Consider the following 26,988-nt stretch of genomic DNA (forward strand, 5'->3'; position numbering starts at 1 on the left):
CAAACAGGGTGGCTGTGACAACCCCACCAATCTCCCCTCCCTCCCACCTGAGCTAACGTCCCATCAAAGCCTTTGTAGGTGACTCGGGCTCGATTTGAGCAAAGCTCATGCACAAGCAACGTCATTTTCAAATACATACATACGTACGTAGAAGGCCCTGCTGCCTCAGCACGGGAACCACGGAGCATGTGTCTGACCAGGTCACTGTCAAAGTGCAGCTCACATATCAGTAGCAACGACGGGTCATCAGGTGGAGAGGTTGTGACCTGAGAGGAGGCGTCATTAGGCCGAGCAAGAGCCAATTAGCCCCCAGCTGCCCAGCAGAGGGGCGCTGGAGAGGGAGGAAAAAACACTCCGTCATCCCACTCGGTGACAGGAACAGCGGGACGCCACAAGAGGAATTGTTCAGATTTTTTTGTGTTGTGCATCGATGACATGTATGTTTCAAACAGATTGGAAATCAAAGAGCCCTTTTATAAGACTTGAGAATCGCATACTACACACTTCTTCCCTTGTAGTGCTTTTTGATATTTGTGGGCTTAAAGTTTGCTGGGAGAAACTTTATAACAGGAAAAAGCAGATGTAAGAACTCATTCATGCTGATTTCGGTGTGTCCAGAGACACTCCAGAGCATTAGGTTTTGGGGGCTGGGTATGGAACTAAGAAGACCCCGAAAGATGTTTGAGACATTCTCTGTGTTTTAGGGGGTGGGTCGGGTGGTTGTCTGGAGTGAGGCTGGCCAGTTCTTCAGAGTGAGGACTAATGAAAATAAATTATCTGACGAGGTCAAAGGGTTGAGATCAAGGCTGAGAGATCCCCCACCCCTCTCAATTTCCAATGTGGGAGATTAATGAGTGTAGAAAACAGCCATTTCTATGTATCATTTACTCCCACAGGCCTCTGAAGTCTCTGGCGGTGTGCAGCCCACCTGTCAGCCTATCAAGGCCTGATGACACTGAGCCACAGGGCGTCACTTCTGACAGGGATCCCAACTGCTCTGCTCTGCAGCATAGACAGAGACCCTGCTGCTTACCTTAGCATCATGGTCTACTGGCAATACAGATTATAATCTATATTCAGTGGTGTTTCACTAATAAATATTGTGCATAATGCATGTGTTACAGGTGACGGTATAGGATTGAGCAAATGAAATAAAAGAATAAATAAAGATTCTTGTTACTCTCAAATAAACAGAATACAGTGAGTCCCCGCCTGTTATGTGGTGCAATATGTCTGAGTAGATCACAGATATACTGAAATAAACCTTTAAGTCAAAAGGCTTAAATTACTCCCTCATATTGAAGTGAAAAAGTTGGTAGTGGGCTTATAAGACAGCACTGCCCCCTTCTGGACGACAAACACTAAAAACAGTACAGTCCATGACGCCTTAGCCAACTTAGCTCTTTATTTTTCTAAAAGATATTTGAGCCACATGTTACAATTTATACAAGTATCCCGTATTTCAAATATATATACAAATTCTTACAATTGTTGCCATGTATGATCGCTATTATAATAGCTGCACCAGGTCGCTAATGTCTCCACAATAAAGAAAAAGTAATTTGATACACCAAGACATTCCAAATACACTCAAAAAAAAAAGAAAAAAAAGAAAAAAATTTCTTTTGTTTTGTTTTGGGGGGTTTTAAATACCGCAAATTTGTTGCACTGGGGATGTTTTTTCAGTAAAGCAGAAGTGGGATCTAGACCTGAACAGCAGATGGCGGCATTGTCAGTGGGTGGAAGCTCTAAAGAGCAGTGCAGAGAAAAGGCTGAAAGGTAGACAGACCCGACACCTTCTTACTGGGCAATGAGCAATACAATTTACATGAAAGCTGTAGTGTGAGGCTGAAGCTGAGAAAAGGCGCACTAAAGGCTGCAGATATTGTGCAGGGTGAGAGTCCACAGGCTTTTTCTAATATAAACAGTGATATAGAGATAAAATTAAAAAGATGTCTGTGTTTATTTACATAAGGCACCAAGAAGCGTCCTAAAATGTGGTGTAATGTTTAAATTACTTATTTTGATCAAGTATTTTCACGAGGTTCAACTGTTGAAAATACTGCTTAATAAAGCAATGTAATCAATGTATTGTTTGTAATAAAAAATAAACCGATCGAGGTGGAATACAGGTTTAGAGATCACTTATTAAATTTAGAGGTTGGGCCCAGTTAAAATTTTGCTTCATCTATTTGACGTCCCATTCTTTACTGCACTGGTACATAAAATACACGAGGTGGCAATGTTCGCCAAGTTCACTGAATGCTGCGTACGCAGCAGTGACGGTTGTAGACAATTTATTGTCACCTAATAGAAGGCTTTATGGGAAATTACAGCCAAGTTTCAATTAGAATAATGGTGTGATAGCATGTAAAATATATCATATGATATAATACATTTCATCATATGATAATAGACAAAATTACATCACATGGCCTGTACACACTGGTGATTCACACTCTCATCCTTTAACAAAGATAACAATGGCCAAGGCCTTTCTGTGTTCAGGTTGCATGCTCTTTCTGTTTCTTCCTTCTTTTCTTTAATTCCAGATTGAATCTAAAACATGCCGTTGAGTTTCATTAGTCAATGCAAAACAGCCTATATGTGAACCAAGTGGGTGTGACTGTCTGTCTCTTTGTCTTTGGCCTGTGATGGAGCTCCTGCAGTCTCCAGCCACCCTTGGTTTGAATGGGGCATTATAGAAAATGGATGGATGGGTGGATCCGTGTATCAAAACCATCCATTTTTAAGGTTGAGGTTACAAGTCGGCAGCATGATGAGAATGTATAATTTATTTGTTCCACAATGGGGAAATTTGTTGCAGAAGCAAGAGAATGTAATTTCTGAAAATAAAAAAAAAAGTAGCAAGGGAAAAGAATGAGAACAATACTTATAGTATGAAAAACAATGACATCAGGATGTAATGTGTGAGAGGTCAATTCAGAGAAGCAAAGACAGATAAAGTTTCTTTATCTCCCGAAAACTGAAACTAAATATTCACATAAAATTGTAATGACTTTGAGAACCATCTTCACTATACTACTTAATCTCATCAAACAAATTTGAACCTGGAGGAATCTCGAGATTGAAGATTAATACCGGAACAGTTCAAATATAAAGCTATGTGATGGAAAGGAAACCTCAGAAACATCATCGTCTTCTTTTGACTAGAGCTCATTAAAATGAAATAGGCAAAATGAGAAATTGATCTACGGCCGTTCAAAGTTTTATAAAGTGTAAGAATGTTTCACAGAGATCTGGTATTTTGATTAGGGTTTAAAAGCCCAGTCGAAATCAGAAAACAATGAGTTTCGACCATTGCGCACTACATTTCCCACAATGCACCCGTGCGCACGCAGCCGCGACTTGTCACTGCTGTCGCTCTCTGCCTGTGGGTGCCCGCGGTGAATTGGTCCAGCATCCATCCATACGCCTGCAATGGGACGAATATAGATGCAATCTATATATCCATACAAGCCATTTGAAAATATGTAATCTCGGGAGGACTGTGCGGTGTCTGCAGCCTGCAATGAGGGAGGGAGAACATGGCAGTCTGGATTTTATGTTGCGCCTCACTGGAGGACGGAGCGATACACTGAGCGAAATAATGCGGAATATTTCCCCCGATAGGTGTTAACGCAGAAAATACAAGATGAAGAAGCAATTCAATCGGATGCGACAGCTCGCCAACCAAACGGTGGGAAGGTAAGGAAAAACCGTCTCCGTGCGCTTTTCACGCCGGTGAGAGATCCCGATGTGTGGCCCCAATAAGATGTGAATCATTCATGAAGAAATCCCCTTTTTTATTTTTTATTTTTTTTTATTGTGAGGGTGAAAATATGGGCGACACAATGGGCCGGGTCAGTCGTGATCATTGGGATGAGCTGAGGAATACCCCACGTTTAATTGTGCCTATGCGTAATATTCCGTGGAAGTGGCTACCGCAGCGTGTAGGCGCATTGCCTCAGCAGCTACAACCTGCCCACGGGGATACAGCAACTGTGGCCTATTGCAGTAACACACACCATCGCAAGAAAACCAACCCCATTCCGAACGATAAGATCTCAAAAAATAAAGGACACTGTGAGATTATGTCGTGATTAAAAGTACCTTCTGGCTCCAAACCTGTCAATAGGCGAACGTGATGCAGACGGATGCGGGCTGCGACGTGAGGCAGGACTGGAAAAAGGCGCAATGTTTTCATTACGCAGTTTTGTCAGCTGTGAGGAGGGAAACACCTCTGAAGCGTGGGTTATCAAGTCCTGAAGGTCGTGATCCACATCTGGTATTTACCCTGGATGCCTTTTTTTAGAATAACATAATTAGATACGTATGTGTCCTTTCAAAGAGAGATAAACTGTCATCCCTCTTTAATCTCACTTGCCATGCAAGGATTTTCTACCCTTCTCCTCACAGTTTTCTTTGCAGTGTACTTTCCTCAAATCTGGGTGGTTCTGAATCCCCCTCCCTGGTGCTTTATGACCTTTCACACAGGTCCAATGGGCTTATGACGCTTCCCCCACCCTGTGTGTTCAGGGAGAGCAGCTTGTCAAGCAGTGCCGGGCCAGAAGGTGTTCTCTGCTCAGCACCGGGGGATTAGGACCAGGAGGCATTGGCCATTATTATTACAAGGCTGTGCTCTCAGAAAGGGGGTGTGCGTGGGTGGGGGTGGGGGCACACCTTGTGGGCTCTGTTTGTGCTATTGCTGTCATTTCCCCTCCTGGTTCAAGCTGTTTGTTTTTTTTTTGTACCTGCAGTCTTTTTTGTAATCATTACTGTGTGACTCATTAAAGTGTGTGGGTGTGATTCTGGAGATGTGTGTGTGGGCAGGCAGGTTGTGGGCCTTCATGGGGCCAGAGAAGAAAGGGCAGTATGTTTCTGCATGCGTGCAGATGCAGCCTTCCCTGCTTGTCTTGCATGCGTGTGCTGCTCTGGGTGTAATATTCTTCTCACGCTGCTGCTTTTCAAAGCTAAAAGCAGCAACATGCTGTTGTTCTGCCGGTACCACAGGGTTTTAATGAGCGACACAGTTCTGCCCAAACAGCCCTGCCCTCGAACTAATGATGTCTGCACTTCACAGCTGGGACTGCCACTCTCTACCTATTACATCAAATCAGAAATCCACAGCTGCCCACCGCCGCAAACTAAAGGGAGCTCCCGTGGTGCAATCGATAGGAGCTTTGGATCAGAGAGAGAAGGAACAAGTTTGACCGTCAGGTGACCTTGAGCATTAACTGTGTCTTACAAAAATAAAAAGTGTACTATCCTCCCATCCTTAATCTAGCACAACTAAGGAGATCAGCCGATCCCAGCTGGGTGAACTCAGGGTACATACTGGGCAGGTCGCCAGTCCATCATGGGGCAAACACACTTAGACTCACACACCAATAGCACTTTGAAGTAAGTAATTAACACACACATGCACAGGGAGAACATGCAAACTGTGCACAAATGCCTCTGGACTAAAACTGGCTAAAGTCTTGCTGTGGGTCAACCGTCCCCCCGCCATGACTCCTCATAGGAAGCACTAACGCTGCCATATTCTGTTGCAACTCACATATATAACTGATAAAAACTGCCAAAACCAACACACTTTATCCTTTGTTTTTCTTTTGTATTGTTTCGTATAACCGAGCAATCAAATTTCTTTTTCATTTTACCAAGAAGCAGCAATTAGGAGGTGCCCGTGTCTTAAAGCTTATTGTAGTTAAAATCATCCTACTTCAGTATTTTGAGTTACTTTCTTCTATTCCTGTATCAGGTGTTGTGCTGAGGAAGGCGATGGTGCATGAATCCTGGGATCCTCGCAACACACTTACCTCAATGTTACCTCAATGGCTTAGTATGTATGCAGGTTATCATCTTGATGAACGTGACATGAATGTTGATGGTGGGCTACGTTTCTGCTGTTTTAACTTCACATGAGCTCTTTTCTCTGTGAGGATGATTTGCTGTGTGATGCATTCAAACTTGAGCTTTATTTTAGATTTTTTTTTTCCCCCCACTCGTGTTGCCATGTGAACAGCAAAAGGCTGAGACAATGAGTTGAGGAAATTTTACCTCATAATTTACAGAGTTTTTGCTCCATTTTGAAGTTAGTGAAGCTTCAGACACGCTGTGACGATGACTGGAGCTGGTTTGAGCCTTTGACCTCAGTGATCTTGGTGGAGTTATTCTCCAGATCCTCCTCAATTTCTTCAGATTCCACATTTGATATGCACATTTGTTAGTATTCTTTCAAAAGTGTGATGGTTTTCACAGTCAGGCATGATTTTTGATTTTGATTTTTTTAATCAACTAGCTCAGCAAATCAATAAGCAGCTGAGTGAAATTGCAAGATGAGATAATAAGAGTATTTCAGTGTGTTGCTGTTCATGTTATAACTGCAGACTTGTAATCTCTTCTCTTTATGGCGTGAATTTGCATCTCTGCGCTGGCAGACGCTCTCGTATGTGGTGGATAATGAAGGTCTTGTCTCAGTGGGGGGTAGGTCGGTGTTCAGGTGTGCTGTGTCAGCATCCCTCCGGTTCTCCAAGGCTGCTGCAGCTGCCACTGCTGCTGCCCGTCGTCTGCCTGGGAGAGGGCCTCGTCATGTGATCAAAAGCTTGACCAATCACCTCTTTGGAGCAAGATTTCACACCGAAGCGCGTGCAGCCATGCATACTCGATAGCCGAACGAAATGTGTTGTAGGAGAGTCAGACAGACGAGAGAGAGTCTCATCTCTGTGAAGTGGATGGAAGTAATTTGTTCCCAGATTATAACCAGTGAAAGGCAAGAGAGAGTCTGGACAGTCAATTACAGGCCTAATATAGAGAGACAACCACACACACTCAAGTCATGTCAATTTAGAATCAATATTCACCTAACGCCGTCTTTGAACGGTGCGGGGGAAATATGAGGGAGAATATGCAAACTCCTCGCAGAATGTCTTATTCTCACTAAAATGGTAAATGGACTTATATAGGGCTTTTCAGCTGCAAAGCACTTTACATAGTTCATCACATTCACACACCATTGGAGGCTGCAGCCGTACAATATGCCCTCACTCCAATGGGAGCAGTTTGGGGTTCAGTGTCTTGTCTTGCCCAAGGACACTTTGGCATGTAGACAGGGAGAGATGGGAATTGAACCTGCAAACTTATGATTGGGAGACGACCGCTCTAACAACCGAGCCATGCTGCTCGCCCTTAGTGGACAGAATTTCTCCACCACAGGAGTGCTGTCCACTACACCACACCAGCCTTATCTGAGGAGCTCAAGTTATTTAAATATGTGCATGTGTTTAGAAATCACACTGCAGTCTCGTACGAACTGAAGAAACCAGAACAACATTGCTTTGGTTCAGCCAGCTTCCGCCCTCCATCTCTTGACCTATTTCTCTATTCCCATCTCACTGTCCTATCTAGGTCTAGGACAGCTATGTAATAGAGTCCATGATGCAAGTGTGCAGGAATAGTTTGTGTTGTGCGTAATGATTTTAAACAAGGGAGAAATCGCTGAACTTTGCTCCGGTAGAATCTGCATCACAAATTACAATCATTGTGACAACAAGAGTTTCACTGACATTCATTTTCACACTTTGCATCTGTCACCTGTGTGATGTTCACCAGCCTGCACGGGAGTGAATTCATCCTTCCAGCTTGTGCCTTGAGGGCATGCTTTCACTTACAACTCCACGCTGCAATTACCAGAAAATGGGAGGCATTTGTGGGCTGAGTTGGGAATGCTTTCTCGCTCTAGGATTGTCTCACTCTTTCTGCTCCTCTTCTGATTCAGTAGGTAAAAGCATCTTTGATGAGACGTGCAGCAACTAGAAATCAGTCAAAACATAGCTTTAAGTATCTGAAGCCTTTCCCTTCCACAAAGTTCAGTGGAAGTATATTGCAAATTCATTAGCAGGATAATATAATATAATATTATTATAATAAAATAGAAGATTATTTTCTCAGATTGGGTAGGAATTAATGTTTCTCCAGGCAAATTGTCCCATACTACCACCATTCTTTGCAGGTTAATATCCACAATTTATTTCTTATTTCTAGATGAAAGTACGTGTAAACCCTGCTTGTTTAGTGAGAAAACATCTCTCCAACTTCTCACTGCCCTCTGCTCGTGCAACACTGCCGTGCTTAGACTGCTACCTGACAGCTCTAGAACTACTTGCAGCGTGTCGTTTAAGTGGCCTTGTGCACTGATAAAACAAAAATAATCTTCTATATCTGGTGCAAACTAGCGACGGGGAAATCAGCTAGTTCAGCTGACTAAACAAAACGGAGAAACGGCAAAAAAAACATTTGCCATGATTCATTCATGGATGCGTGAACATAATATTGTTGTAACGTAATTTATGTTAACTCAACGTGCCTGTTTGTACATTCAGGGCAACATGAACACGTCTACAGCTCTTGGCAAGACTTTGTGGCCCGTAGAAGAGCATATGGTAGCCGACAGGTAACATGAGAAATAAAGAAGCAGCCTGTTGCACACTGATGTACCGTCTCTGTTTGGCCTCTCTCCCTTTTTCTGTGTCACTCTGCTTGCTTTCCTTGAGTTTTTCTCCGTTTCCAGCCGCAGGTGATTTACAGCGCTTTTGCATAGATTTTGTTTGATCACATTGTTTGACCCTGACTCAACATCTTACTGTGAGGTCAACTTTCAAAACTCAAAGCCTCATGTTGGGGGATTAGCAATCAAACGTGAGTCATTAATTTACTTAAGCACAAAGTGTTTCAAGCCGAAACCATCACTGTGATTGTATCGTGTCACTCAGTGCTGGTATACGAATTACATGTTGATAACTCTATCAGTGCCTTTCAGAGACAGCATACTCCCGGATCTGATAGTGATAAAGAGCCTTTGTCAAGTGGCCATTTTGGCCATCAAAGGAGAGATGATGTAATATCGGACAGAAGCGCCGTTTCTCCCTTTCCATGTGGCTGATTCCTTCAAAAGACTAATCTCTTAAAGAGCCCCTGTACTGGAGCTCCACTACAACCTCAGCTTTTTAAAAGCACATGTGAACAAAACAACATGACACACAAAAAGATGGAAGAGGCTGATTTGGTTTATGTCTCTATCGTTTGATTATTTTCATGTTGTGATGTGGGTGTCAGCATCAAATCCATTGCTTATGAGCTAATCTGCAAGATTGATGAAAGGCAACATGTAGATTAAGTGATTAGACGTAAATTAGGTTTAATAAAATACTTGAATATATTGTCAAGACATCCATCAGTCTATTCATCCAATCCATCACTGGCCTAATATAGAGGGAGACAATCACACTCTCATTCACACCTCTGGCTAATTTATAGTCACCACTTATTACTAGTTAATTGTAGTTCCTGCAACGGAAGTTTCTGGAGAAAACTAATGCAAGAGTTCTTCTGAGACTCCACAAGTTCACTTCTGTCCATTCAGGAACAGAATAAGGCTCAAAACAGGAAGCACTCATATATTAATACCATTTTCCTGCATTGTTTACCTTCAATGACTGATGAAGGCATTGCAGAGTATGCGGCCTTGGTACATGGCTGTACTGGGAGCATTTTTTGGGGGGGCGATTATCTACTTAATATTTGGTGCTGGATATTGTTTATTGTTTATATGCTTGTGCAGTTTACAGGTGTAAAAATACAGTTAGGGGCTTCCTGGTGGTGCAATGGTTACTGCACTTGTCTTGGAGCGAGAAGGTTGTAAGTTTAAATACCATCCAGGCCTTTCTGTGTGGAGTTTACATGTTCTCTCTGTGGGTTTCCTCTGGGTCCACAGTCTTAAAACATGCATGTGAGGTTAATTGGTGTCCCTAAATTGCCCCTAGTTGTGAATTGTGAGTTGCAAGTGGATGGCTGGATGGATGGATGGATGGATGGACAGATGGACAAATTGTGGAAATAGTGTTAAATCTCAATGTAAATTGTATTTTTTGGAATTTTCTTTTTGTGAATGATGTCTTTAGAGATAACTCATTCCCTTTGTTTCAAGTGATGTTCATGAATGAATGCTTCAGGCTCTCTCTCTCTCTCTCTCTCTTGCTCTCAAATGTGTGTTGTGTGTATGTGAGCATACATGGTCGTGTGCGTGTGTGTGTGTGTGTGTGTGTGTGTGTGTGTGTGTGTGTGTGTGTGTGTGTGTGTGTGTGTGTGTGTGTGTGTGTGTGTGTGTGTGTGTGTGTGTGTGTGTGTGTGTTCACCGCTCTCGCCGCAGTTATTCTTGCATACTTGACAGAACTGTGACCTACTTTGCTGGACAACTACAGTAAGTGGGTTCTTCTGTTTTAGTAACAGGGTGGGTGCATCCCATCAGCCCCCACCCACCCCCCCCACCCCCTTCTGCCTTGTCATTTGGGTCTTAAGTGGGTGAGCCTCTGGATGCACGGCGCAGGTCCGAAGAAAACAAAAAGCGTTCAGCGGTGAGATCTTCATCGGCCATCTCAGGTCGCTGTGTCTGCATAAGTGTGTTTGTGTGGCAAACTGTGGCTTCCATGCCAGCGCTCCAGGCCATGTGGTGCCCTGCTGGGGCCCGGGGCCCGGGGCCCTGGGCCACCATTCTGCTCTGCTACCCTACACCCTGAGCAGCGCAGGACAGAGCATCTAGCAACGCTCACACGGACAAGCAGTGAGAGAAAAACCACAGCACAAATGGAGTGAAAGGCCGCAACTGCCGACAGTTGGCTTGCACCCAGCACAATATGTTCAAGACTATGGATGCTATTTTATTCACTTTTTTTGATTATGTCTACATGGATTATTAATGCTTTCATAAACCATGCACAGTGCTGCAGGGCTGAGGATGCAGCTGTCTGACATTAACACAGCTCAAGATAGAAGTAGCTATTATATAAGATGACTTTGGAGCTGAAACGGTCAGCTGGCTATTTTCTGTTTTACATTTCAATTTCTGCAATAACAAGAACCTGGAAGGTGTAGTGTCTCTGAGAAAATTGCACAACGTTGTTTCAGTTCTTTTTTTGTTTGGCAGCTGTAAAAACAGAGGGCCAGAATTTCTGCCACACATGCAACACTTTTTATTGGCCCTTTGTTGTTGATGTCACCAGAGGTGGAGGGTTAGTAGCGCACAGTGTAGCTGTTGATCTCAACGTGTAAATATTGCCTCAACGAGAACAATCCCCCCATCAGTCTCTGCAGTCATCTGTGTTTACATTGCACAGATTCTTAGCAGTGCATCATGAAAATGAGCAAAAGTGTCAGTGTTCGACTGACTGTGATGCGTGATTAGTCTGAGAATGCATGTTGTACTGCAGGATTTTGACTTCGGTGAAATAAACTGCACTGATGATGTCTTGCACGTGCTTTTTACTGAATGTCTTCAGCTCCAGGTAAAGGAATGCCTGCATTGTGGCAGATGGTTGGCATAAACCTGGCAACGTCTTCCTCCCACTCCATGAGTGCACCGCCCACACGGCTTCCAGCTCTCACACGTGTTTACTTTCCTCCCAGGACTCAATCTGCGCTCTATTTGCTGAGAGGAATATCTCTCACCACCTCAAAGTCTCCCTCCGGCTAATTTTACGTCCCTTTCTATAGGAATGGGCGAGCCCGAGATTACTACCAGTACTGCAGCTTTTTTCCCCAAAGTTTTTATTCTGTTTCATTTTGACCATATTGCAAGTAAGTGCCATCATCTGAAAACAAACAAGTTTATCAAATAAAACTCAAGTTTTGCTCCAATCTGGGATATAAAATCTGCATTAGTCAGGGTCACTGACAATGTTTGATCCCAAATTGTTTTTTGACTGTTTCACTGTTTTAGTCATCAAATGCCTGCACTCCATTCAGTATCAGGAAAAACACTCAAAAGACTAAATCCGTGTGTGTTGCTGTCCTATTCTTGAGGAAACGTTTAGGAGGTTGGATGTTTAGGTTATATCTTCTGCTACTCACAGTTAAATTAGACATCTCACTGCTCGTGTACTAAATATTACTGCATTACACCGTCCTTGTGAGGGTCCCGAAGCTTACGCAAGGAGTCAGTCTGAATCTGTATCAAGAGTATTAATGAGACATTAAATGCTTTCGGCTGAGTTTGACTACTTACATTACACATCATAGAACATTGGAGCGTTTGAGATTGAGCTGGTAGATTGCAAAAGCCAAACTGTGCCAAACTTTACAGCACTGTTTGAGTTATTTTTGTCCCGTCCCCCACCCCCACACCCCACACCCCCCCAACCCCCCGCGCCTTTGTCGCGTAATCAGCAATCTGCGATCACACTTGTCCTCACAAATCATGCCAGAAATCTCTTGCTTTTCTATCATTCCCCACTCTGGGGCATACACGCACACATTTCCTGTGTTTTTCCTCCCGAGCTCTCTGCGAGCAGAGCACTTTTTTCAAGAAGCAGGCTGTGATTAGATGCCCGGGTATGATTTGACCCAGTTCCCATGGCTCTATGCTCCCATCTTGGCACTGAGGCCATGGCTGCTAATAGCTGACATCCTTAATGCTCATCTTTCCATTGTTGCCAACAATGTATGGAACATGCTTAAACGCCTACATGTCAATTATTAAACAAATACATTGTATTTCTTTTCTGGGTTTTCTGGTGTATTTTGGATGACGTGTGCCAATCAGTGCTGAAAAGAGCCTTTCAGTTACATTTATTTCTGGATAATGGATATAATAATGAATGGACCACAAGCTGAGGTATTTTGAATATCCTTGATTGAGACACATTCAGACTCATTGTTTACAGCTGGTGTTGGTATTGTTTGGGCACAATAACAGGAAGAGGCTGGGCACACAGGAAGGGCATGAGTGTGTTTACTACTTGCTAGTCTGAGGGGTCTACAGATGTAGTCTTAACTCATTTGAGAGGTAACGGCATTGACCTGTCTGTCTGAAGCCCTTTTTGCCAGTAGAAAGTACATATTATATGCTCCTGACAGTTATTGTGCAGTAAAAGCGCACTACCATTTTTTGGGGTTGTATGGAGACAGCTCACCAATTTCAATCTGTTTCTTAAGCATCATAAAAGTGCATGCTGAGCTCCGATGGGAAATCTCCTACCTAGTAAAGATTTAATCTTGAAATATTTTCTGTGTGCACAGAGATGGCGTATTTGTGATATCGAGCGACTTGCACTTTCTTCCTGCTCACATGGCTCATTCACCGCTCAAGCGGTTTCATCTGCTTCATTGGCATTGCTGCTCAGCCTCTTTCCTTCAGACGTTGGCTGAGTCCCCATCTGCTGGAATCACGGTGGGATTCGATGCTCCGCTGTGGGATCTGGCATTCTTGAATCGGTGGCTGCTGCTATGTATTGTCTAAGATCGTGACTCAGAGAGACAGCCACACGAACACACTCATGCTCCAAAGGCGCAGGTGTGAGGATGGAGCAAACTCATTTTGCTGCTCTGCTACTTTGATAATATCACCTGCACATGAAGCCATTGCTATCCACCTTTGAGCCAGCGTATTTAGATCTTGACTCGTATATCTCTGTATCTTACTGTCTGTACTTTTTTCACCCTTTTTTTTTTTTCTTTTACAGGGCAGAAAAAACGGAGGTGTTAAGTGATGACCTTCTACAGGTGAGTGTGCATACCAAAGGAGGTTAATCACAACTGATTTTTATATAATCCGGCAGCTGTTGGGCAACGCTTATGCTCATGCACATCAACGAAGGGTTGTTGTTGTTTCTATGCAGTTGATGTTTAGATAACTATATAGATCCCTTTCATGCCCTATATATATATATTTGCTTTATAGATTTTCTAACTCTAAAAATCATGATTTCAATAAAAGTCATCAATGCTAAATAAAATTTGAATGAGCACCCCCCCCCTTTAAAAAAAGTATCCCCCCATCAAAGTTAGTGCACACTTCAGGCAGTTATTTAAACCCAAATATCAAATGATCACAACCCTAAACTCTGTCTTGTAATGATACATTTTTATAAAAGACACTCAAAATATCCAAAACATGTATATTTATACTGTTGATAATGAAATAACAAATAACTCCAAACCTCATAACGTGAGGATTTATGATGCTGTGTAATGTCGAACGTATGTTTTGAGCATGAGATTGTGTGTTGGGCTACTGCGAGCGTCCCGCTGATGTGCACATGTGCCCACGCAGGTGGAGAAACGTCTGGATCTTGTGAAGCAGGTGTCACACAGCACCCACAAGAAGCTGACCGCCTGCCTGCAGGGTCAGCAGGGGGCCGATATAGAAAAGAGATCTGTCAAGTCACCTTCTGTAAGTGGACGTCTGCTAAATGGTTGAAATGTATATGAAATATGATTATCTGTGTGAACAATGTTTCCCTCTCCTGTTAGAAAAAACTTCCGCTCACCATCTTGGCGCAGTGCTTGGAAGAAGGGGCTGCAGTGTTAGGGGATGACTCGCTACTCGGGTAACTAATGGCTAAAAGGCCCCGATTCACAAACAAAACACACACACACACACACACACACACACACACACACACACACACACACACACACACACACACACATCCAGAGTTGACTTTGATTATTGATTTTGCTATTGAATTCCTCTGTCCTCATTATCCTTGATTGCCTGTGACTTTGTGTCGGTCTTTCTCTGAACAGGAAGATGCTCAAGCTGTGTGGGGAGACGGAGGAGAAGCTGGCCCAAGAGCTCATTCAGTTTGAGTTCCAGATCGAGAGAGATGTGGTGGAACCTCTTTATGTGCTCGCTGAGGTGAGCAGGCACCGCTCTTATCAAAGCCACCAACATGGAAATTACACCTTCCTAACAGGATGGGAGCTACACTCTTGCTTTTATTTAAATTAATAATAATATGACATGATAAGCACAGTAGTGCCTTAATTTGCATAATACTTTCATTTCCTAATTTGATTTTGTAGGTGGACATACCTAACATCCAGAAACAGAGAAAGCACTTAGCTAAACTTGTGTTGGACATGGACTCAGCGCGGACAAGGTGAACAACGTTCACATTCAAAATAAAGGCTGCAAACTTCTCCTTTCAACCAACACTCGTTCTGACATGCCATAATGGAATAAATTCTTTTTTCTTCAAATCTCCCACAGATTTCAACAATCATCCAAGTCATCGAGTCACCCAAGCACACTGCAACCTGGAGCCAAGTCCGAGTCCCTAAGAGAAGAGATGGAGGAGTCAGCCAATCGAATGGAGATTTGTCGAGTGAGTCACCAATCAGCCCAGCTTCTGTATTACACCCAACCTCAGTTTTTTTTCCTGCTCCTCCTTTGGTGTATAGCTCTCCTGCATACATCAGACACATATGAGCCACATTGCGAGGATGATATTCCAATAGGATCATCTTGAGAAATCTTTATTTTTCAACTTTTTCCAGGATCAGCTGTCAGCCGACATGTACAACTTTGTGGCCAAAGAAATAGACTATGCAAACTACTTCCAGACAGTAAGTAAATTACATCACAAAACGGGAATCCCATTGGTGCTTTGTTCTCTGCATTTTTTATTTCTTTTTTTTTTTACAAATCAGAGCATCAAGGCTGAAATGACACTGCTTGCATTTAATGATATACACTTAATGATTTTCTCCTCTCCTCCTCCTGTCTCTGAAGCTGATAGAAACACAAGCTGAGTACCACAGGAAGTCATTAGAGATTCTTCACAGTGTCCTGCCCCAGATTAAAGCCCACCAAGGTGAGTCATGCTCTGTGTGTGGAGTGTGTGCTGTGTTTCTGCACCTCCCTTCATATCAGGAAAATAGAAGGTGCATTAAAAGCTGTTTCACATGTGAGACTCAATTAAACAATAATCCAACATTTTACTTTAAGTGTGGTTATTTCACAGTTTTGAAGCCCCAGAGAGGGTTTCCTCATTTTGCTTTGTTAACCCCCCGATGTCCAAACTTGATATACAGCTCCCGGTCCCGTGGCACTCAGAGGAAGACGGCAGCTGCACTGCAGGGGTTTGTTTTTATCTATGTGTGCTTTTCTAGCTTCTGTTTTGTGTTACAGAGGCGTGGGTGGAAAAGCCATCATTTGGCAAGTCTCTGGAGGAACACCTGAATATTAGTGGGAGAGAGATCGCCTTCCCCATCGAAGCCTGTGTCACCATGCTGCTGGAGTGTGGCATGCAGGAGGAGGTATGAGGAGCGCACACAGACATCCATCACTTACACTCTTCAGCTGGATAATTACAGTTCACATTGTTATCCAGAAGTGGGTTGGAATTTTTATGTAGTCCAAGGACTAAAAATATGTGAACTTAGCATTATGTTCCTGCGCTATTGTTCCAGTGTCAGATGCACAGGTCATGTAAGATCTGATAATTACACATGATTATGTGTTTTCTGTGTGGGGGCTGTAGGGCCTCTTCAGAGTGGCTCCGTCAGCTTCCAAGCTGAAGAAGCTGAAAGCCTCCCTGGACTGTGGAGTTCTAGATGTGCAGGAGTACTCCTCCGACCCACACGCCATCGCAGGTGAACTACACCCACATGAATGCCTTGTTCCAAATCCATTTCCATAACAACAATGCTGTTTGCTCTGTCACTGTCAGTCAGAAAGAAAGCAGTCTATGTAACAGGGAGGGATTTTTTAATTTTCTTTTTGTAACTGCACATTTACAAGATTTTTAACATTATTCGTTGGGGCAGCATAAGAGTTACTAAACTGTCTTCATCAACTCTGGCCTCAGTGTTCTTTTCTTAGGGGCTCTTTGTTCAGATATAGCCGTCCATTCCACACATTTAGCACGAAATCTGTGTTGAGCAATCTGTATCTGGCAGATGCACTGGCAGCGCGGGCCTGCTGGAGGGGAGTGGAGATAAAGGGCACGGCCTCGCCAGCACTCTGACGAGAGAAAACAGCCCCTCCACTTCTTTTCTTTTTACTCCCTCCTATACTTTCTCATCCACAGGCGCCCTAAAATCATACCTCCGTGAGCTCCCCGATCCATTGATGACCACTGAACTTTATGATGAATGGATTCAGGCATCCAAGTGAGTTGCTGTTCCCTTATTAAACGTGTTGTCTTGAATCAGGCCATTAGGCATGATGAAAAGCAGAAAGTATTCCAAAGTCTTCATACATGAGGGGCTTGACCGTCAGAATGAAAAATGGTGGCATTTATGAAGGAGTGAAATAACGTTCTAATTTTGCTTTTAATCACCTCAGCATCCAAGATATGGACAAACGGCTACAAGCATTAATGGCAGCATGTGAAAAACTCCCCACAGACAACTTGAACAACTTCAGGTTAGTTACACTCAATAGTTTCCCGCTTATTTATTTATTTACTTATTTCTTTGTTTGTTTGTAGTTTGTATTATATGTAGTTCTGAAACATATATACATGCAGAATAATGTTGTAAGGCAGCAGATTGAAACAGGATAAATTAGAAGATATATAGTACAAATTAAAAAAAATTATTAAAAAAATAAGCCTCAACAACATCTCGCTGAACGTGACAGTCTTTCATTCCAGAAATATTCGGCTCAACTTGTGTCATTTTAAGAAAAATATTAGATTAAAACTTAAGGCATTCAGTTTTTTTATTGGTATAGACATTGGTAAGTAGGTGCAATCCAGGATTTTGTTTGAAAGGATGTATGAAAAACTGTTATTATCAAGATAACAAGACAATTATTATCAGGCTTATGATACAGTTCAGACTGAGTATACAGCTTACCACCTGCAGATGGCATGTCATTCCCTACACTCTTAATATGAATGATTTCCTTTGTAAATAAGTTAGTATTGCAATAAAAAGTAGAAAAATGCATGTTGATGAACTTCATGTAATGCAAAAAAAAAAAAACATTCAGTGTTACATCCCTTCTAAAGTGCAAGCTTAACTTCAATCCTACAGATATTTAACCAAATTCTTAGCCAAGCTGAGTGAGTATCAGGACGCAAACAAGATGACTCCTGGAAACATGGCCATCGTCCTTGGACCTAACTTGCTCTGGACACACACTGAACCGTATGTCTTATTAAAGAAACCCATACTTATTTTGTGTATTACTGTAACCAGCCACACGATATGTTGGACTGTACCTGACTTTACTTTTCTTTCCAGGAACATGACGGAGATGATGACAACCTTGTCCCTGCAGATTGTTGGTGTCATTGAGCCCATTATCCAGCATGCTGACTGGTTCTTCCCTGGAGGTGAGGATACCATCTATGGTGTTGGGATAAGACTGTTTTCTTAGTTGGTTTTTTTTGTCATTTATCACAGTGAAAACGTTTCATGAAATTGACCTGTGGTTTGAAGCACACAGTGTGTTCATCAGTTTGATTCTGGGCCTGGGGCCCGTTCTGGTTGCATGTGTGCGTGGGTTTTCTCTGGGTACTCCGGTTTCCTCCCACAGTCCAAGAACAGGCATTTGAGGCGAATTTGTGGCTATTAAATTTCCCATTAATGTGAATGTGAGTTTGATTGTCTGTCTCGGTTTCTGTTTGACCTCTGATGAACTGTCAATCTGTCCAGAGTGTCACCTGTTCCCATCCATAGTCCACAGCTGTCCCCACCTCCTCTGATGCCTTAAATTGGCTCGAGACAGTGGCTTGCTGGCATAAAAGATGGACACATGGTTTGGGCTACGCTGTAGACATGTCTTTAGCACCTTCATCTCACAGTGACAAAATCCCTAGTTAGTGTCTCAGCTTTGAGGTCTTTCTGCTTCAATGATTTATCTGTGCTTCGAAGGATTTTTCTGTATATTTTCAGTTTCCTCCCACAGTCCAGAAAACATGCACGTGAGGTCAATTGCTTATGGATTACTGACCTGTCAAGGGTGCACCCTGTTTTTGTCTTTAATCCGCTGGGATCGCCTCCAGTGTCCTGTGTCCAGAAAGTTGGCCGATATAAAAGATGGATGGATAGATCGACCTGTGAATTCAAATATTTAAATGTCTCATGAAAAACTGGGACCTACAATACATCAACATACTCCATACAGCCTCTATCCAACAAAAAAAACTTAACTAAGACAATTGACAGCAGAATTCAATGCAAAATCACAAACTTACAGTGGATTTATAGTTTTATAATCATGTATTTGAGTATTGTTTGTGCAAATTCAGACTTTTTTTTTATTGTATCAATTCATGCTGTCATTCCAAATCGTTATTTTCCATAGACAATTAAAAACACTACTGCTGATATAATAAACACTATGCTAATCATGTTTCCCCTTCTTCCTCAGACATCGAGTTCAACCTGACAGGCAGCTACGGCAGCCCAATCCACACCAACCACAACTCCAACTACAGCTCCATGCCCTCACCAGACATGGACCAGTCGGATCGCAAGCAGCAACACGACCAGAGTCGACGCCCACTGAGTGTCGCCACCGACAACATGATGCTGGAGTTTTACAAGAAGGATGGGTATGATGCCAAGTGTGATTTTTTTTGCTGCCCACCTCTCACTCTCTTTGCAGCACTCTCTCTCCACCCACACCTCTTTTCATACAACTGATACTGAATCCTTATATCAGATTAAAAATGACCCTTACTTTTGTGAAGTGTTTACTTTTGCGTCAACAAACCTTAGTTGGCAGCACAGGTCAGCATCACGGCACTTTTCTCACCTGGAAATAATTTCTGCTCACTGATATTGTCAGGATTCACAGAGAGGTGGCTGTAAACGGGTCCCATTTTAATAAACGGGCCTTGAGTGGCATAGTCTCCATGGCAACAGGCCTCTAATGGAGAGCTGCTGGTTATCTCTTTTTTCTCGGGAAGTATTTCTTCAGCACTATCTTCCCATCCTCCCACAGCCTAGCTCCCTCTTCACAGTCTGGCTAGCGCGTCACCTGGCCTGAGTCATTCATCCAGCCGGTGGAAAATCACTGGAGGAATTAAGACCGAGGGTATGCGATTCAATAGGCATCCATCTGAATCTGCTTACTGTATCACAAAATTTAGCAATGATTCAATAATAGGTGACAGGAAAAAGGCTTTCATCTGATTCATGTATCGAGCAGAGTGGAGCAGAAGAATCTGCGCTGTCTGCCCGTTTGTTTCTATCAACACTGAACAGATTTAATTAGCCTTGGTAGAAAACAAGCCTTTAATGGGCATTTAGAAGATAAGTACACACTTGTTATGTGTTTTGACATCGTCTCACCTCCTGAACACCCCTCCTGCACCTCCCTGCCACTGTGGATCTCATCTCCCTGTCATACACACTGAATGACTAAGTGTTTTTAGTTTGTCATCGTGAACCTTGTCTACATTACTTCTGGCCTCATACCCCTTTTGCCTCTCTTCTGCCCTACTAACGCAGCATTAGGAAGATACAAAGGTACTGTATCATTCCTTTTCCCCCCACTTCTTTCCTTGCGTCTCCTTCTCACCTCATGGCGGTTTTGGTGTCATCATACGTGACTCTGTACGTGTGTTACCCTTCAGTATGGGCGTCCGTGTCATGGATACGTCTTGGGTGTCACGTAAGGGATCCTCCACCCTGGCACGCAAGACCTGCTCCACCCCTCCGGGCATGCAAGGCCCCGGCTCTCCTGCCGACACGCTCATCCCGGAGCAGCCCGGGGAGCTCGTCACCTCTCCGTCCGCCACACCGCCGCTTGGAGAAAGGATTTGGTGAGTCGCCGCATCCTCCTCGTCTCCCTGCTCCTCCTCCTCGGGCATCCACACCAGTTCACTGTTAACTGCCATCACCATCATCATCACCATCATCGGCATTCTCGGCTCTGTTCGGCTGCGTTAATCATACTTCCATTATCCCGCAGTGCTTTCATATTTTTTTGGGGTATTATCTTTGTCAACATGCATCATTATGTTACTGTTGATTTCACAGAAGTGTCCTTCTGTCACGTTTTTACCACTGTGGGTAAAATAGATCTTTTTAAAAAAACACCTTTTTTTTTTCTTTTTTTTAAACTGCAGTCTTTTAGTTTTTGGTCCAGATTCTGAATGGTAATTTTGTTTTGTCACTAAGCTTCAATCTGCCAGTTGTTGCCAGCATGCTAATATATTCCCAACTCCATTGTTGTGGCTTGGCTTTCCTCAGCTTTGGTCATGAATGATTTATTTTCTTTCTGTTGACACTCGGACTGACTTTGCCTCTTTTTTTTGGGGTACCTTTATCATAGTTAAACACGTGTATAATCACCTCATGTTCACTGGCTCTGCCTGTGTGGCAGACAAGAGATAATATGGCTTCTATCTTTGGCTGGCTTTCCCCCTCATCTCCTGTGGCTCTTTCAGCCATTGAAAGGGTTTTGTGTCTGTTTCACACTGCCCTGGGCTGACTGCAGGACCTGTGAGACATACAAGTCATATAGGATTAGGGCAGATAGTATTTCTATATCAAGCAGTGAGGAGATATTCAGTCATCAGCTCAGCTTGACAGTGCACTAAGCTGCAGACCAGCACTTTGGCTCCAGAGAAGGCTCCTCGCAGCTCTATGCAGTGTGCAGACACAAGGTGCTCACAGAGGGAGTCCTACACACTGTATTATTTTCCTTTGGCAATAAAACTTTATTTTCCATTGCTGTTTTCTTTGTGCTTGTCTTTGTATATATTGCACTGAAATGACTGTGTGCTAAGCTTGGTGCCCACCGCCCACCCTAAAATACTCTTATCTTTTTTTTTTTCCCTCCTGGTTTTGGTTACGGACAAACTAACACACCGACTAACACACCCTGATCATCAAAGCAGCTTTTCCTATATCGCTCCAGTGCGTTTCCCTGTTCAATCACTAGAGATGTTTCTTTTGTGCTGTCTATTCTCTTAATATCTACAGCTCAGACAACGTATCGCCCAATCGGCCGGACACCTCTCATGCCCACCCACCCCCAGGGGAGGACCGGCCGCCCCCTCCTTACCCTACCTCCTCGTGCCACACTGCCCCCCACCATTTCTATCCCAAGCCCCCATCTTGCGCTCGCCCTGTGGCACCAGGCCCCGAGTCCCAGCCTCCCGGCTCCCCCCCACCCCCATTGCGCTGGTCTGGCTTCACTCCCCCCGCCCCGCCACCTTCCTCCTCCTCTTCCTCGTCCTCCTCGTCTCTTGATATTAATTCGAACCCCAAACCTAGCTGTCTGCACTTCCCCAAGCACAGCCCACCTGGTGACATGTCGCATGCCCCCCCGCCAGACGCTAACGCTTCGCCGCTCTACATCAAAACTCCCTTGGTACTAACCCGCCATGACCAGACCCTTGGCAACCCCCCTAGCCTCCCTTCGTCCGCGCCCCCACCCCCGCCGTGGGCTGCCTGTCCATGTGCCCGAGAGAGAGGACCCCCCAGGCTGACTAGGTAAATACAACACACCCTTAGCCACTATGGATGCATCACAGAGTGGCAGCTGTATTTCTCCTCTAGCTCGCTGGCTCATATTTTCTTTTTTGTTATTTTCTTTTTCCCCTCCCCCTTCAAAATACACCCCTCTGATTCTGTAACATCCAGGTTCTCTGGGGATGTCTGTCATTGGGGTTGCCTAGCAACCAGTGATGTTACTCGCTCATAGTGCTTGGTTGGATGTTGAGTGAACAATAAGTACATGGTCAGAGTGTAACGTGACTTCCAATCAGCTTATTACGGTTTCTTTTTTTCTAAGCCTTAAATGCTTTATTGCTTAAGGTTACTATTTAGAACCCATTAGCATTTATGGCTTGTGGTAAGTAGAACAGCAAATGATAAGATATCTTCATACAGTGTAAGCATCTTCCAGCTCGCTCCAAACTGCTGCGCTTGTACAGAGTGACTCCGGCGCTTTCCTGACTCATAAGTCTTTGGTGTTACAACCGCACTGGACCTAGTGAATCATTACAGCAAATCTTTGTCAGCGGTCAGACAACGCCGCCTCATAATCCTGCTTCTTGTAATGGAAATTTAATGTTGTGTCCCTCATACAGCTTACATTTTTTGATCTTACACAACTGCGGGGTATTGCGGTTAATTTAACGGATGCATGTCATGTATCAAGTCATGTATTTATCAAATCTGAGCTATGAATTTGTATTGTGGAGAGACAGGAGACACCAACATTCTCTGACATAAGAAAGTTAGGACTCATTTTTGAAAAATAGTCTCACCATGTTTATGCAATAGTAGTTTCTAATACATAATATAATTTACTAAATGCATATTGCTTAGATTTTTTTTTCTTTTTTTGTAATTACAGCCATCCCTGTAACGCATTCATTCACAAATACTTAACTTGGTAAAGATGTTGGTATTGGGGCTCTATGGCATGTCCACCTAGAATATTTTGTTATCAATTTGTATTTTATGTTTATGAAGTTTATTATAGCGGAAGACTACATTTTAGCCATTTGCATGCACTATGTGTCATCCTTTTCAGTGTATCTTCACCATTGTTTGTGTTTAACCAGAATTCAACTTATCCATTGACTACTTTTATTGATGAGGCATTTGGTAATGCCACATTTTACAGTTTGTTGTTGGCTAAAAGAAATATTTGCACATAGTGAACCTGGACGTAATTCTGTAATTGCAATATATTTACACTAATTTGAAATGTATAGTTTTCTTTTTCCCCACAAAATAATGCCAAATACAACTTTAACGTACAGTGTGCAACCTGTGAAGAAAACCAGAGGAGAGGATGGGAATGAAGGACATGAACTATTTCCCAAACTCTTTTAAGCTAAAGGCAAAACGCAAAGGTTAAAACTATTTATACTGTCAATGTAATGTACTTAGAAAAACATAAAAAACTATTCGTGAGAAAGGTACAACAGTTACAGACCTGTTTATTAGGAAGTAGTGACCAGACCTCCACTTGCAAAGTATCATCCTTAAGCCAGTACACTTTCGATGTCTGGTGGATTAACTTTAATCACTACGAGAGGGAGAGGGACTTTACTCTCTCTGCTATAAAAATGATTCGCTAGAAGAAGGGATGTGTAATCGAGTGCATTCCACATGCAAATTGCACTATTGTAATATTGGTATATTCTATAACCCCTTACATGTAACAACTATTAAAACTAATAGATATTCAGAGACTTTGCCTCTGTGGGATGATACATAAATATGATATATACTGAAACACGCAGTAATGTCATTTCTGTGTTTGAGAGAGGCTCGTTTTCAAGTTCAAACATGCAGGAAGACATCTGCCTGCAGCTTCTTGTATTAATGTGTTTTTTCATCATAAACTGCAAAATAATAGTTGTTTAATATTATATAATATGAATGGGACTAAAAATATTATTCACAGAGGATCCCACTTGTTCACCTTAATGAACCTTTGCGTGAATTCTTTTGTAATGGATTGAAACGGCATAATCTTTGTAACATTGCAATGAAACCCATTTAAACTCCCATACGTGATGGTGATGATGGTGGTCCTGGCTGTTTTGGTACTGAGGTAATGTACTTGTGGTATACAAGCAGGTCCAAGACACTCACTGTTCAGAAACACGCCCTGTCTTCTACTGTTCGTGTGCTAACGTCTGCCTGTCTTTTTCAGTTCGTTGAAGAGTAAAGAGCTTTCCCCTGTCATTGGGCACAAAGGCATCCAAGTGGCAGGTCCAACAGTCCCTCTCAGCTGTAGCCCTCAGAGCAGCAGCCAGTCCCCCCACTCCACAGAGCACAGTCCGCACACCCTGCGCAAAGGTCAGTACTTTCCCCATTTAAGCCGACATTGAGTTACTTCAGCTTCAGAGCACGTTCCCTATGCATACGATCCTCTAATAGGAAGATGTTGTCTGTTTCTAGGTTCAAAGAAGTTGGCCCCTGTGCCTCCAAAGGTCCCTTATGGCCAGTCTGGAGGGATGTCTGACCAGTCCACAGGTCAGCCGTCACCAGTTAGCCTGTCCCCCACACCTCCTAGCACTCCTTCCCCTTATGGATTGGTCTGTCCTCCAGGACAGTTACCCCCATCCTCCCCCGGGCAGACCCCACTTGGGGCACCCCACTCCCTGTCGTCCCCACCCTCCCTCAGTGGAACACTCACCAAGTCGCGGCCTGCCCCTAAGCCAAGGCAGAGACCCAGCCTGCCGCCTCCTCAGCCTCCTACAGCTCCTCCTGTACTCGGTGGACCGGTCATGGCCCCAATCCCCCAACCCCTGGAACAGGGCCTCCTGGATGGACTGTCTCCTGGGGAGAGCATGTCTACAGGTAATCAGCCATTGGCATCAACACCACCACCGCCACCACAGGTGGGGCTGCAGCGGCCTTCTCTCAGACTCGCTGTGGCTCTGTCCAATGGAGACGGTGGACGAGTGTAGGACTCTGTAGGACTCGTCACTGTAGACATAAAACATACCTCTCCCCTTTATGACTGTCCTCAAACTAATTCCCGAATGAATAAAAGTTGCCTTTTAGACACAGATGCCTGAAAATGATCAGATGTAAACAGAAACATTTCCGTGCTACTGTAGTGAGTAGATCTCCTGACCGATGTATTCATTGCTTGTGTTATGTGATGATGTTTCTGGGTAATGTGTGGAAACATCAGAAAAGCATAGCTCGTCCTGCTTGTATGGAAGTTTCCATTAGATTCATCATGTGCTCTCTGTTTATCTGTGTTACCCAGACCCCCAGTCGGCAGAGGTAGGTCAGAGGCTTGCACAGTTCACACCAGTCTGTGTAGCAGGCATGGGGAAACTAGCCAGACAAACCCCACATTGTATGTCCAGTATGATGTTCTGATGATGAGGTGTTCTGTCAATATATACCAATCATTTTGTCACTTTGTTATATTTATCATTCTCTTGTTCCCCCTGCTACTATTGTGTACCTTGCAGCTGTGTGAGGCCAGAGATTCAGTGTGGGCTAAGTGTGAGGGGGACTTTTAGGGTAAGCCAGACCGCCCCCGCCCCATGCACTCCATCTCACTGCCTGGCCTCGTACTGTGGATGCCTCTGGGGTCTCCTGCAGCCTGCCTCAAACATACCTACCCATATCTCTCGATCAGGACAACCTCCCTATTCCCTCTTTAGCGAGGCGACATAACTGTCCCTCTGCGCTGTGTTGCAGTTCAACCGACAATGCATGGCTTAAGGATTTCCCAGAGTGCACCACGCTGAGCTCACATTGCAGATGCCATCGCTTACAAAGGTCCATCTTAAAGGCCCCCTTCTTTCGTTCCCCATCTCAGTCCTATACTGGCAAACATCTCCCTCGAATGCCCTTACCGTCACTATCAAGGGGCCACAGGTAACCTCCCCTCCCACTCTTTCTTTGGCAGGTCCATGGCTTCTTATAACCTCCGCGTCCTCTTACTACACTGCCACGCTCCATCTCATTCCTACACAGGAGTAGCACTCATTCTCTGCTGCTTCCAGCAAATGAGCAGCACACAAAAAAGATCTGTAGTTTTAACAAACCCTATCTCCAGTCCTCTTGAGACCTCCATTGTTACTTTAAGCCCACTTGGTGTCTTGGTGCCATTTCTTTCACTGAGTTCCACACACATCTTGTTGCCTCTGTGTTGGTTTACCTGACCAGTGTTGTAAACGTGTACTGTGTCATTGTGCAGTCATTCTTGACCTGTTATTGTATTTTATCTGACAAAATATCTCTTGTTGTCGTCTGAAAAGACAAAGAAAAGCTGTGACATACAACAGTAGCTGCTGGTTCTGACTAGAACCACACTGAAAATATCCCTGTGTAGAATGTGAAGCACATGTAATGTACTGATTCCTTCAGGGTAGACATCATATGGCACTTACCAGGAGTCCAGACTCAAAACGATTAATATTATTTCTGCTCTCTTCTATTTTTTTACACCTCATCATCATCCATCATATGCCCTCTTCTCTTCCTCTTGTTGCTCATCGTCACCATCTCCACTATTCTGCTCATCATACTCACTTTTTTCCCCATCACGCTCACCATTAGATATCTTCAATTATGAAATCCCCTCCATCAATGTCAATCTGGACAGCCTCATCGATGAGTTCAGCGGTGCCCCCTGCAGGAGGTCCCTGGCAGTGACAGATTCTCCGGAGGGGGACGCTGGGCCTGAGGAGGAGCCCCAGAGCACCACTCTATGACCTATGACCCCAAGGCATCAGTTACCAGCACCCC

At 43.7% G+C, this 26,988-nt stretch overlaps 1 protein-coding gene across 1 annotated transcript; it reads left to right on the forward strand.

The window, feature by feature from the left end:
- Positions 1-3,655: 3,655 nt before the first annotated feature.
- Positions 3,656-26,954, forward strand: arhgap44a (Rho GTPase activating protein 44a; the record flags this gene model as incomplete). The annotated part of the gene is made up of 22 exons (XM_080488741.1): positions 3,656-3,708; positions 13,518-13,557; positions 14,108-14,227; positions 14,308-14,384; positions 14,584-14,695; positions 14,863-14,939; positions 15,050-15,164; positions 15,337-15,405; positions 15,572-15,653; positions 15,971-16,098; positions 16,323-16,434; positions 16,872-16,953; positions 17,129-17,209; positions 17,824-17,937; positions 18,034-18,125; positions 19,166-19,349; positions 20,251-20,268; positions 20,376-20,564; positions 21,730-22,242; positions 24,425-24,570; positions 24,673-25,074; positions 26,800-26,954. 22 exons carry the CDS (start codon positions 3,656-3,658, stop codon positions 26,952-26,954), a joined length of 2,961 nt encoding a protein of 986 aa, XP_080344867.1.
- Between the last annotated feature and the right edge of the window lie 34 nt (positions 26,955-26,988).

The sequence above is a fragment of the Lipophrys pholis genome (genome assembly GCF_963383615.2).
Source record: "Lipophrys pholis genome assembly, chromosome: 19".
NCBI lineage: Eukaryota > Metazoa > Chordata > Actinopteri > Blenniiformes > Blenniidae > Lipophrys > Lipophrys pholis.